The sequence below is a fragment of the Chaetura pelagica genome, unplaced genomic scaffold, assembly GCF_000747805.2.
Source record: "Chaetura pelagica isolate M959 unplaced genomic scaffold, ChaPel_1.0 scaffold221, whole genome shotgun sequence".
Lineage (NCBI taxonomy): Eukaryota > Metazoa > Chordata > Aves > Apodiformes > Apodidae > Chaetura > Chaetura pelagica.
In genome coordinates, this window is record NW_009952533.1 from 12,547,712 (window position 1) to 12,560,515 (window position 12,804).

General features: G+C 44.2%; 1 protein-coding gene across 1 annotated transcript; it reads left to right on the forward strand.

Moving 5' to 3' along the window:
- The first annotated feature begins 65 nt into the window (after positions 1-65).
- SH2D4A (SH2 domain containing 4A) lies at positions 66-9,553 on the forward strand. The gene is made up of 9 exons (XM_010008962.1): positions 66-240; positions 995-1,154; positions 1,672-1,831; positions 3,757-3,822; positions 4,236-4,371; positions 6,146-6,362; positions 6,767-6,897; positions 7,716-7,936; positions 9,461-9,553. The coding sequence occupies exons 1-9, from the start codon at positions 66-68 to the stop codon at positions 9,551-9,553; spliced, it is 1,359 nt and encodes a 452-aa protein (XP_010007264.1).
- The last annotated feature ends 3,251 nt before the right edge of the window (positions 9,554-12,804 follow it).

Sequence of the window (12,804 nt, forward strand, 5' to 3'; positions counted from 1 at the left end):
GCCAGGAAGAGGATCTGATCCCTGGAGATCATTGCCGCAAACGTGTGTAACTGAAACCTGCAGCCATGCTGAAACAGATATTATCGGACATGTACATCGATCCTGACCTGCTGGCAGAACTCAGCGAGGAGCAGAAGCAGATCCTCTTTTTCAAGATGAGGCAGGAACAGATAAGACGGTGGGAGGAAAGAGAAGCTGCCGAGGACAAGGCTACAGCAAAGAGGCCACTGTCGAGAAAAGGTAAGTCTCTGCCTGCTGGCTGCTCCTCTCTCTGGCACAGATCTGGCCGAGTCAACTGTTCCCTAGAAATAAGAGGTAATGCGTCCTTAGAGTAATTTCTTCCCCCCAGGACATATTATAGCCATATTTCCAAATTGTTACTAAACTCACTTGTGATGGGGTAGTTTTAGCTAGGCACGCAATGGGTTTACTCCCTGGCCCAGACACTCTGTCCTTGACCAAATTGCTCAACTCCCCTAACTGGGAAAACAGGGCTTATTTGCCCCAGGAGATGCGTCTCATTATGTTTCCCACTAAATGGGGCCTGTGAATCTGTCTATAAAATAACTATGATCTTGAACATCTGTCCTGTGGCTCCAGGTCTGAAGGGGGGTTCCCATTGTACCTGTAGACCTGATGCCCCCTTGCCGGGATTACACAGCATGCCAGCTGCTAGAGAGATAGCACTCTTCTGCCAGATCTGCAGGTGGTTCCCCCTCACAGTTTGTGGAGGGTAGTGGCAAAAATTTAAAACAAGAAAGGAAACAGTGGTGAATCTTCCCCCTTGCCCTTACACTCAGAAATTACTCCTTCACTAACCTGGCTTCAGTGCTGTGAAATGAAATGGGAGGTGTGTGCTGTGTCCCAACCAGTCTTGCCCCCCACATACAGCTGCTTTGGGAGAGCTGTGCAGGAGGGCACAGTAAGTGGGACATGGACCCTGCACGGAGCAACTGAGCAAACAGTGTTTGCCAGAAAATTACTTCTTTTCCAGCCAATGGGAAGATGGTGACATGGAAGCTTGGTGCAGACAATGATGTCTGGGTCTGGGTGATGGGCGAACATCCTTCAGACAAATCATATGAAGCCATCTGTGAAGAGATCCAGGCACAAAGGGCAAAGCAGTTAGTGAGAGAGCAAGGCACAGAGGACAGGTAAGCACCCTTCAGCTGGTGGACTCAGTGGGCAGACATGGAAGAGAAGGCATTCCTAGGGACCCAGAGGCTGGAGTCTTCTCTGTAGGGGCTGTGGTTACCACTATCACACCTGACATGCAGGCGAAAGGTGCAGGAAAAGGTTGGATTTCTGTGAGTACACACAATGGCAGAGACCAGCCTGAGGCCTGCCCTTGCTCATGAACCTCCCATGATATGGCTCCTGCATGGTACCCTCTGCAGACCACAGGAAATGCTTAGTCTGTTGCTGCAGCAGGTGATGAGTTTGGATTGCACTGATTCACCGACAGATGCCCATGTACAGCAGGACGACAGTTACTCACTATGAGTCATTCATTTAATGATCCCGCCTCCGTGATCTGGAGGTATGAGAGCTGCCTGCACGAATGTTGCTTCTTCACAGCACTGCTCTTCTCACGTGCGGCTTCCTTGCAGGGTACTCAGAGAGCAGAAAGTGATTCCTTTGGGATCATAAGTCCTCTCTCTTGCATTTCAGAGAGAATGATTCTTCCGTAACATGGCCTCTGCATCCACAACCAGAAGTCCTGAGTGAGAAGAATCTTCAAAGAAAAAAAAAAAGCACTGTTGTGGAAAAGAAGGAATATGGGAGAAACACTGCTGCTGCTACAGGAGAGAAAAGCCAGGAACTCAAAAAGGTGGTTTTCCCCTTTTTCTTCATAAGAATGAGGAACACATACTTTGAGATCTAGGAAGTGCAGCAAATCCTGGTTACTGTAAATAGAAATTTGAAGAAGAAAAAAATCCCAGGTAACTGCTAAGTCTTTTCTGCTGTAGTCAGAGAAGCCACACTGTTACATCCTTCCTTAGGACTTGGGAGGTCGGAGTGCTGTTCTCAGCTGGGATAGATCTGCTCTGCACTGACAGATAAGTTATTCTGGATTCTTTTGCTTCCACTCTCTGTGGGTAAAACAAGTGTCACAGTACTTTCTCTCCTGCTCTGTGGCTGATTTGGATGGCTTTTAGCAGAACACCAGGGAGGCTATCCCAGGATCTGTACATGCAAGGCCACAGCCCTCAGACAAATAATCTATTTGTCTAAAAGAACAGATGAAGATAATTTAGCCAGCATCCTCTGACAGGCATATTTTAGGTTATTCATTCTTCCTTTTTGTTTTTTTTTGGTCCTCTAAACCAGTTAGAAAATAGCTTATGACCTTGACAGCATAGGAAACCTCCAAATCAACTCCAAATGCAGTAGCTACAGTGTTCACTTTGCTGTTGTGTTTCATTACAGAAATATTTTTTCCCATAATAAATATATTTCTACGTTTTAATTTTCTACAAAAAGGCACTTGAAGAAAACTGAGAAAAAGATGAGTTAAATGAGCTGCCCATGCAACCAAAGTTGAACAGAAGTAACAGAACACTGTGCCAGTGTAATGGGAGAAGTCCAATCTCCTTCAGCAAAGTTTTCATTCAGCCTTTTGCTTCTAACTTGTATGAGTGTATATTCTTTTATTATACAGCTGCTCTGTATTTTGGGATAAAAAGCACAATAAGTGAAGGCTGGGTTTTGGCAAAGTGCCTGTTCTGCTACCAGAGTACTGAAGGGAGTTTGGACTGGCTGTCTCCTTTATCAAAAGGCTCTGAGTCACATGGGGTTTTTCTTAGCACACACTGTTTGCTGAAGTTGAACAACTATGTGGGAGATTTTATTTTTTTTGCTTTTCAAGGGAAGTCATTAGTCACAGCTAACAAAAAAAAAGATGGGGGTGGGGGGAGGGCGGCAAAAAACTCAAATTAAAAATCCCACCACTACCAAAAAAATATACAACCCCCTTTCAGAGTCCTGCACATGGAATTAGAGGGGGTTTGTATATTTTACTTTTGTTTTCTGTCATTATATTATTAGCAATTTTCCCAGGTTTCTGGGGAAATCACACACATTTGAAGTTCAGTTTCCTGTCAAGGAGAGGGGAATTAGAAAGCTTTGTTCATATTAAATATTAGCTAAGCAGGTGATGGAGATAAAACAAATCATGTCCTTGGTAAGCAGAGTAGTACAGTTAACTCCTTACTTACTGTGCTGTGGGAGGCAGTCTGGGTCCAATGGGGAGGCAGGTGGGTGTTTGCTCAAAGACAAGTCTAACTGTTTGTCTTCAAAGGCAGGTCTCAGCCAGTGACTGCTGCCGGGGTAGCTAGACTGGTTTTCAGGGAAGAACAAAAGCCCGAAATGCAGCTGGTTGGGTCAGTTTGACAAGCAGGGGTTTGCAGCACTCCAGCCATAGCTGCAAACAAGCACAGGCAGGTAAAGCTGTGGATGGCAGGTTCTGCTAGGGCTTGCTTTAGAGGGAGGGAAGAACCGCTCCCTGGGAGCACTTGGGAGCAACACTTGGCAAATCTAGGTTTGCTTATGACAATCCTGACACTTCTGAGTTGTCCTCATGTGGCATGTTGGGCCTCATATGGTGAAAAAACCCAGTGTTGGTCATAGAAGGCTGGCAAAAATTGTTAATATAAACGTCACATCGCTGCTTCTGCTTTAAACACCTTTTAGTCAAAAAAAGAGCCATGGTCCTAACCCTGCATTTATTTCTCACTGCTGTTTTCCTCCACCCAGAGGGAAACCAGAGATGTTCACCAGATGCTGGCAGACTGCCACATGAGGAAGCATGGCTTCCAACAGGTAAGTGGCAACCTAGGATGCACCTAACACATTGAGTGGAACCCAGACCTTATCCTAGAGTCACAATTAGCCTCAGAGCCTTATCTGACCCTAGAAACGTCCTCAGCTCTTGGACCAGTTTTATTCAGTGTTGCCATGGTCCTTACAGATGGTGTGGCGATTCAGAGATGTTACAAAGCGGGCTAGGTTGGCAGACTGGGGAGCAGCACAGGAAGATGCTCCCAATGATTTCTGGCAGACTGTTTTCCCTTCCTCTGTTGTCACATACAGTAAAGACAGAACAGAGGGTCAGTATGTTATTGAAATTGGAGAGATTCACAATTGAGAATGGAGTTCCTAGTAATACAAGGCTAGCTAAAAAGCAGCTTTAAAACTAGCCTGCAACAAAGCTGAACATACTGTTTCTTTCATAGATGAAGGAAGCACAGAGGAGAAATTCAGAAGAGGCCACAGCCACCCAGGATGCAATACCACAGAGCCATCCCAGCTTGGAGAGCCAGAGGACCCTGCAGAAAACAGATGAGAATGAGCCTGAATGGCAGGAATCCTGTAAGATCTTAGGACGACCTTTTCCTATGGGGCTTGAGAAATTCTAGGGCTCTGTGGGGTCATCTCAATCCCTCTGCCACACTGTAACTGAATAATCAGTCAGTGGGTAAAGAGTACTGCCAAGAACTACAGAGCTGCATTATCAGAAATATTTCTGAGTCCATAGAGCATTGAGAATTGAGCTGGGCAGGGAAATGAAAAGTTTTACTGACAAGTACTATATTAAAACAAGAAACAAATAGGATCCACATGAGTATTGCCAGGATAAATAAATTTAAACTAGGAGCTGGCCTTTTGTAGGACTTTGCAGTAACTGTTGCTCTTGAGGACAGGAATAATTGGTGACAGAGACTAACCAGATGTCTAACTAAACCCCTCTGCAGGGGGGTTGGAACTAGATGATCTTTAAGGTCCCTTCCAACACAAACCATTCTATGATTTATGAACTAAAAAGTGTTTCACTGTCATCCAAGCATGGTCCCACCTAAGCAGAGCCCTGGTACATTGTCTCATGTGAAGCATCCCAATGATAGGAAGGAAAACTGCAAGCATTATGAGACTTGCAGTAGCATTCATCACTGCTGCCAAATACTTCCTGAAGGAGAACCTGATACATCTTTTTTCCCCAGTTCCTTCCCTGCTGCTCAGTAGATGGCAATACTGTACTACCAGTTGTTTCTACTTCAGGCCAGGGGTTTTATTTTTCTTACTGATAAAAAGAAAAATATCTGAAGTTGATTACAGAAGCAAGGAGCCTAACTCTGGAGAGCTGGTTATTCCTACAGACTCCAAGATGAACTGGACATAAAAAATCAAAGCATTTTTACAGAAAAAAAAAAATAATCTCCAGCCAAGTTTTAAGGTCCCTTCCAACACAAACCATTCTATGATTTATGAACTAAAAAGTGTTTCACTGTCATCCAAGCATGGTCCCACCTAAGCAGAGCCCTGGTACATTGTCTCATGTGAAGCATCCCAATGATAGGAAGGAAAACTGCAAGCATTATGAGACTTGCAGTAGCATTCATCACTGCTGCCAAATACTTCCTGAAGGAGAACCTGATACATCTTTTTTCCCCAGTTCCTTCCCTGCTGCTCAGTAGATGGCAATACTGTACTACCAGTTGTTTCTACTTCAGGCCAGGGGTTTTATTTTTCTTACTGATAAAAAGAAAAATATCTGAAGTTGATTACAGAAGCAAGGAGCCTAACTCTGGAGAGCTGGTTATTCCTACAGACTCCAAGATGAACTGGACATAAACAATCAAAGCATTTTTACAGAAAAAAAATAAATAATCTCCAGCCAAGTTCTCCAGTTTCCATAACAGTTTCTGCAAACCTCCCTCAATAAATGATCAGCATTTTCAAATCCTTCAAACGATTGATTTGGGGTCATTTCAGCAGCTTTTATTCCATATACTTCCCCCCTGCCCTGGCTGGCACACATGAAAGGCACTACAGAAATCAGTGTCTGAACTAGGAGTCAGCATCCAAAACAAAACCAAGAACCAAGTAGTTTCTAAGTACAAAGGGACTGGGTGCCCAGAAAGAACCCAGATTTTTGATCTCCTGAAGGAATAAAACTGGCACCCTGTTAAGTAGCAGATACCCAAAAGTGATGGGAGATGTGGCAAATGGTCTCACAATTGAGTGCAACTTTGACCTTGTGAAGCACGTTGTTCTTCCACTTCATCAAGCAGGAAGATGGCCAAAGGGCAGCAAGTTTCAAACTTGCCTGCTTGTTCGCTCCTGCAGGACTCCTTTTTTGTTCCAGTGCGGAAATCCAGGGCAGCAGATGAGAAAAGACGCTCCCTTGCACAGCAAGCTAGGGACGACTACAGGAGGCTTTCACTGCAGGGCATCCACAGAGGGAAGCAGGCGGATATTTCCAAGGGTGCCACAGCAAGAGATCGGCGACCACTCCAATACCCACCTCTTCCCCCCAAGCCTAAACTTCTGCCTCCTGCAGTGGCAAATGGGAGAGTGATTAGGTAAGGAAACCCTTGTGCGCTGTGGAGGGGTGAAGGGATGAGATTATTCTACCTTGCATGAGATGGTTGAGATGGGAATGGTTAGCTCTCCTCCTTCTGTGGAAGAGATGCCCCACAGGGAAACATCCAGAGCCTAGGCTATATTCTGGCCTAGGGTGTGATGAGGCTGATTTGTTCATCCCTGGAGAGCAACAGGTTTGTTTAGCAGAGTGTCCTAAGCCTAGAGCGCATACATGCTCTGTGCTAGGTGTCCACTGAAAACCGCATTATGCTGCTGACAGCTGCACTACTGTAAGCCTTCTGCTTAGGGCTGTGCTGAACATCCTGAACAAAAGGTAAGCCCTGACAATTACTCAAAATCTGTTGCTTGAACTTGATGCAAAAGCCATGGTCTTTTCTAACAGAAAAGAAGGGATCCAGAGGACAATCTCCAATTCCACTGAAGAAAGCATCATCAAGTGGTTCAAGCAGGAGCAATTCCCTCTCCGAGCTGGCTATCAGAAAACCACAGACAGGATAGCTCCTTGGTTCCATGGTGAGTCCTGAGCATTTCTGCCCCAACCCAGCTCATTAAAGAGTTGTTTCTGCTAAATAGGCTGCTGCCACAGGTTAGGCCAGGAGCTTTTAGAAGGTGGCTATGTTTTCTATTTTAAATATTTATTAATGTAGTTTAAATTCCTTTAGCATCGTAACAAAAGGCAAGCTAAAGTGTTAGAACAGAGGCCAGATCTTCAAAATACCCTGTGTCTGTGCCACCCTTGCCTCCCTGGGGTACTGGATGCATGGTTACCCTGGTAAGTGTTCCTACTAGGGTGAGAGAGATTTGAGCACACTTCATCCTTGGCCTCAGGTGATTTTACCTCCATATGTGCTCATAATCTGTCACCTTTCTGTCCCATTTCTAACGGATCATCATGATTCCACCAATCTCCCTTCCTTTGGAAACCACTTTGATCCAAGACTGCAGCAACAAAAGCATTACGCTCTTGTTGCTGGGCTTTCAGTGCTTGCATGGCTTTCTGACAGGGGTCACTGCCTGCACAGCACTGCTGCATTGGAGTCAACATACAACACACTGCAATGCCACTCGTTCTCTTAACACGGAAACTATCCTGTTGAGCCCTGCATGTCTCTCATTCATAATTAGTTGAGTCTGGTACAGTGAACATCATGTGGCCATGGTCAGTTCCTCACAGTGGCAGTGCTGGTCTTCCTGGGTTACTGGCAAGAAAGCAATGCAAGGGATGAAGCGTCATGGACCAGTTTTAGAGCAGTAAAGCAGATTTCTTGTGAGAACTGTTCCACTCAGTGCTGCTTTTCCTCCCTTCAGTTTTGTGTTTTGGTTTCAAACAGGTATTCTGACCTCTAAGAAAGCAGAGGAGCTTCTGAATAAAACAGTACCAGGGAGTTTTCTGGTCCGGGTCAGTGAGAAAATCAAAGGCTATGTGCTCTCCTATCGATCTGAAGAGAAGTGTAAACACTTCCTCATTGATGCCTCCAGTGATTCTTACAGCTTCCTTGGAGTGGACCAGCTACAACATGCAACGTTGGCTGACCTTGTAGACTACCATAAGGTGAACATGTAGCAATGCATTCAGTGACTGTTTGTTTAACTGCCTCAGGGCACTTCAAAATAAGAAAGAATGGATTTGGTTGTTTTAAAGCAGGTGGCTAGACCCATTTGAGCTGCCATTGGGTATCCTGGGTGCTGCTCCGGAAGGTTATGCCAGCCTGATGGATACATCTCAGGAGGCCTAACACAGCTCAAACATTTTAGACCTGACTCACTCCCCCTCAAGTGTTCGGAACACCTTGCACACAGGGCTCAAGTTACTTACACACTATTTGGTAGAAATGCTGATAAGGTGAGAGCTGACAGCATAATCACATAGACTCCTCTTTTTTTTTTTTTTTTTTTTTCTTTTTTCTTTTTTCTTTTTAAATTCCCTCTGTGGTTGTGGGTAAGCAGAAAATCCTGCTTGCTACCAGCTTCAGCATGAACAAATATATAATCTCAAAGAAGGTCAAGTGTGATACTGTGCAAAGATAAAAAATAGCAGGGAAGGAAGAAGGTTGGCAGATTCTTGCAGAAGTAACAGCAGTATTTACTAGCATTGATTGCAGTTAGATGGGCTCCAAGGAGGGCCAGGTGGATTCTTCATTCTTTTACTGTAAGATCTGCCCAGGGACAGGACAATTATTTTGCCTAAATGTTCAGTTAAAATCCATGTTTATTTAAATAGGTGCCTAGCCTAATACAGACATGGCTAAAAAAACAGGACATGAGGAAAATATTTATGTTAATTTGCTGTATGGAGCTCTGCCTGGGCTACCTGAACTTGCCTCTTGCATGGGTTTCACAGTTCAGGCTAAAATTGCTGAAAGCAGGAGCTAAATGGCTATTGGTACCAGAGCCAGAGGATTTAAGTTGCTGTGCGTGCCTATATTAAAGGTAGAGCCATGCCCACAGTCTGCAAAGAATCCTACAGACCCCCTGCCTTCCAGCAGATGTGGGCAGGGTGACCCCACTCTGCTGAAGTGTTCTAGTGGTTCTGCTTATCACCCACTGGGTGACCATGAAAGAAGGCAAGTTCCCACCATGCATTTGCTGCTAGGGTGGAGAAAGAGATGGAAAGCAGAGACTGTATGTATTATCAGGGAGGTCCCTTGTTAGAACAGGGCTGGCCTGAGCAGAAGGCACGTGCTCACTCCAGGATCCACCCTTGTCCCTCCTACAAAAGCAGCCAGGAGCATGGTGCACAACCACCTCATCCTGCATGCTGAGCAGTCCTTGCTTCAGCACATTCTAGGCAGGGCAGCATTTCACACAGTAGAAACTGCAGTTGCCTACAAGATCAGCACAGCTCTTCCTGAGAACTTCCAGAGTCCTGTCACTTGGTTCCTGTACTGAGCACAGACATTGTTTTATGAAGACAGAGGTCAGCCATGGTCCTTCCTTGAGTTTCCCAGGTCACAGTGCAGCAGGATGAACAAGTACACAATGTAAGAGAGGCAGAGAGAGTGCTGTTCACTCTGTGATGTTGTGATAGGTAGGGTCTGTTTGAAAGGTGGCATTTAATCATATTCTGTATCAACAGGAAGAACCCATCACTTCCTTGGGGAAGGAGCTGTTGCTTTACCCGTGTGGCCAAGAAGACCAAGAACCAGATTACATCTGTCTCTTTGAGTGAACCTCCTGGCCTCACTGTGCAGCCCCACGGGTTTTTTCCACAGACTGAGCTTTGAGGAAGAGCTACTGATGCTTACCTGCAGTGCTTGCCATAAGTGCCTTTATTTTATATCCTTCACAACAAGGCAGTGGGTGGACAAGTGCTGTTGTGGGCTTGTCATATCAATGGAGTTAAAGGACACATCAGCCCAGCAAGCTGCAAAGGACCTGGATGTGTTCAGCCAATGGACTGAATGAAGCAATGAAGTAAACAGTTGAACAGATACTGCCACATATTTTCAGTGCATTTTTGCAGATTTTCTGGGGGCCTTCTGTATTTGAGCTGCCTTTTGTTCTTGAATGCAAGGTTGTGTGCCATGTGGGAAATAGATCAGTATCTACAGTTGAATGAGATCATACCTTCCTGAAGGCACAGAACAACTTGGGAGGTGAATTGGTCTTGATACAGTAATTTGCATAATGTGAAGCTTAATCCTGTAAAAAGCTGTGCCCTTGGAACCAAGGATGTTCAAAAGCCAAACATCCAAGCAAAACCTCGGTGCCTTTCAGTGAAAGGTGTTATCTGTGAAGCGGGATTTCCACAAAATGTGCATTTTAAAAACTCCTTTAGCCTCTGAATGTAGATCCTCACTCATTTAAAATGTATTTAAATCCCACACGGACCTTTCTGCATAGAGAAGGATTAACGTTTTGAAATGGAAAAGATAGGGATACAGGAATTTGTGTGAAAGACTACCACGTGCACAGAGACTAAAAAATGTAAGAAGCAGAGCCTCTATCAGTATTAATACAGTCTACAGAAGAGTGTTTGCCAGTAAAGAACACCGTTTTCCAAAACTGAGCTATTTATTGCAAGTTATTTCCAGATTACTGAGATGCATCTGCTGTAAACTTTAACATATAACTTGTTATTTCATTGTAATTTTCTCTCTTCATATCCATTACATTGCTTTTTAAATACATAATTGAGAATGCTGGGGGAAAGGCTCTACAGAATCATGGAACAAATTAATCCTCATCCATATTCCCTCATCTTGGTTGCCTGTGACAAACTGTGCAGCTGAAGGTTGTGATGTGAATCTGCCAACATCATTTTTTAGACATGCGATCCTCAAATAGTGAACAAGATACAAACTTGTTTCAGTTGTTTACCTGTTTCTTTTTTTCTGTTGGGCTACAGTTCCTAACTTCAGGAAGCAGTCAAAAAAATCAGTCTTATATTGATCTGCATTTTGGAGAATACAGACTAAAAGAAATAGTTGTAACCATCTGGTCTTAAAATTTACTTTAAAACTGCTTATAAGAGATTTCCATACAAGGAAAGAGGGGATAACTGCACTCCAGTTACATCAGGTTTATCTTGTTAAAGGTAAAGCCTTAATGTAAGTCAGATTCTGAAGGTAACAACACTCCGGCAGGGCAAATGTCTTAAGGGGCTTCTTGAGTACTATATCACATGTATCAAAGAGATATTTTCAACATTATCTGCAACAGTAATGAGAGAGGGTGACAGACTATTTGTAGGGGAAAAAAAACCCTCCTCCTTCTTTCTTCATGAACTACTTCTTTTGAAAAATATAGCCAAGTTAAAGGTCATTCTGAGATCTTAGAGAAAAGTTAGCATCTGTTTTCATGTGAAGAACATGCTATAGCTGTTGTCCTGCTGGAGGCAAACCACAAAGTGTTTTGGATACCTATGGGCTGCTAAAGACAGAAGACAAACTGCCTTTAAAAAATGCCTTTAAAAAGGCAGTCTGAGAGGCAGGGTGTTAACCTGCAGAAATGAGGTGCAGGGTGATTTGGCAAGGACAGAGGATGCTGGTAGGACATGAACGATTTTAGCTCTAAGGTCTAAGGTGGACCTTCTCAGGGTTTGACCTGCTGACCAGTGGACTGGAACTTCACATACCTTTATAACTACTTATTTGCAAATGTTGGCCCAGTAGAGCCCAGTGGAAGGCACTATTGGAGTTCACATCTGTCTCACATGTTTGAGAATCATGCCTCAGTTTTTTTAAGACTCCCAGTTTCACTTGTCTGCTGTGAGGGAAGAAATCTACACATTTAAATTACTGCCTTGACTGCAAAGGCAGCACCCTTGCCAGAATAGATGCTCTCAAGACTGGCATGTATATTGCTCCGAAATCTAGTTACCCTCAAAGTTTGTGGACCAAGAATGACTCGCAGTGGTCAGGAGTCAAAGGTGCTGCTTCTTTTGGGGAGCTTCTCCACAGAATCTTTCTTCAAGGGATGCTGTGCAAGGATTACAAGAGTAGTCACATTTGAAAATTGCTTTCTGGAGGCATCAGGACACCTGGAAAGATACAGCAATTTGTTTTGCTATATCTATGCCTCTATGCTTTTATCCAGAGCGTGCAACAGTCATCAAAAATTAAAGCAACTAGTCCCCATATGGCCTCCCCATCTACATAGGGTGATCCATATTCCCTCCCCAACTAAAATCCAGTCAGTTGCCATTGAGAGAAAGATCACAAGCTGTTTCTGGGACAGGGAAGGTAGAGAGCTGGCTGGCAAAAGGTATAGTCCTGTTGACTGCTCTATTTGGATTTCATCATTTTCTAACTGGTCTGGAAGACCTGTTACAGCTCCACTTGGCTCATGGACATGTAGCCAACAACAGTTTCCCTTTCTCATGTTGTTCTTCACCTCTCATATCAGTGCAGTCTCCACCTTTAAGAGAGCACTGCCAGACTTCTGCTGTGATTAGTGGTGGCCAGTGACTGCAAGCTGGCTCTCTCCATCATTGATTTGATCTCACCTCTTGCCAAACTGACTTCTACAACCAAGAGAAAGGAAGTGCATAGACAATGCTATTCCTGGCATGAGGAACAGCATCTCTGTGGAAAAGAATATACAAGAGAATCACAAAGGTGCTATTAAAAAACATAACTTTTGAAGTTCTGGTAGGGGCTGGATGACTTGCTTGCTAAGGTACCCAAAGTACCAAAGCCTTGAATTTACAGGTGCCCAGCGCTTACAGCTAGAGACTAATTTAGGTTTCAAGGGGCCTCTGGACATCATTTGGTATAGCCCTGTTCTACAGGTGTGGCCAGCCTCAAAGCTACATGAAGTTACTGAGGGCTTAGGAAAACCTAAGGGAAGATAATAGAAAAACATCATGGAAATAGTTAAGGCCAGGCCTGAGGTTATGATTGTCAAACTTTCATAATACACATTTCATACACATTTCATAATACACTGTTTCAAATTCAGGTTAAGTGGGACTGGAGG

Coding starts and splice junctions, on each gene's coding strand:
- SH2D4A (XM_010008962.1), top strand. CDS start 66: ATGCTGAAACAGATATTATCGGACATGTACATCGATCCTGACCTGCTG. Junction 6,363..6,766: donor GCAAATGGGAGAGTGATTAG/GTAAGGAAACCC, acceptor CTTTTCTAACAG/AAAAGAAGGGATCCAGAGGA. Junction 6,898..7,715: donor GATAGCTCCTTGGTTCCATG/GTGAGTCCTGAG, acceptor GGTTTCAAACAG/GTATTCTGACCTCTAAGAAA.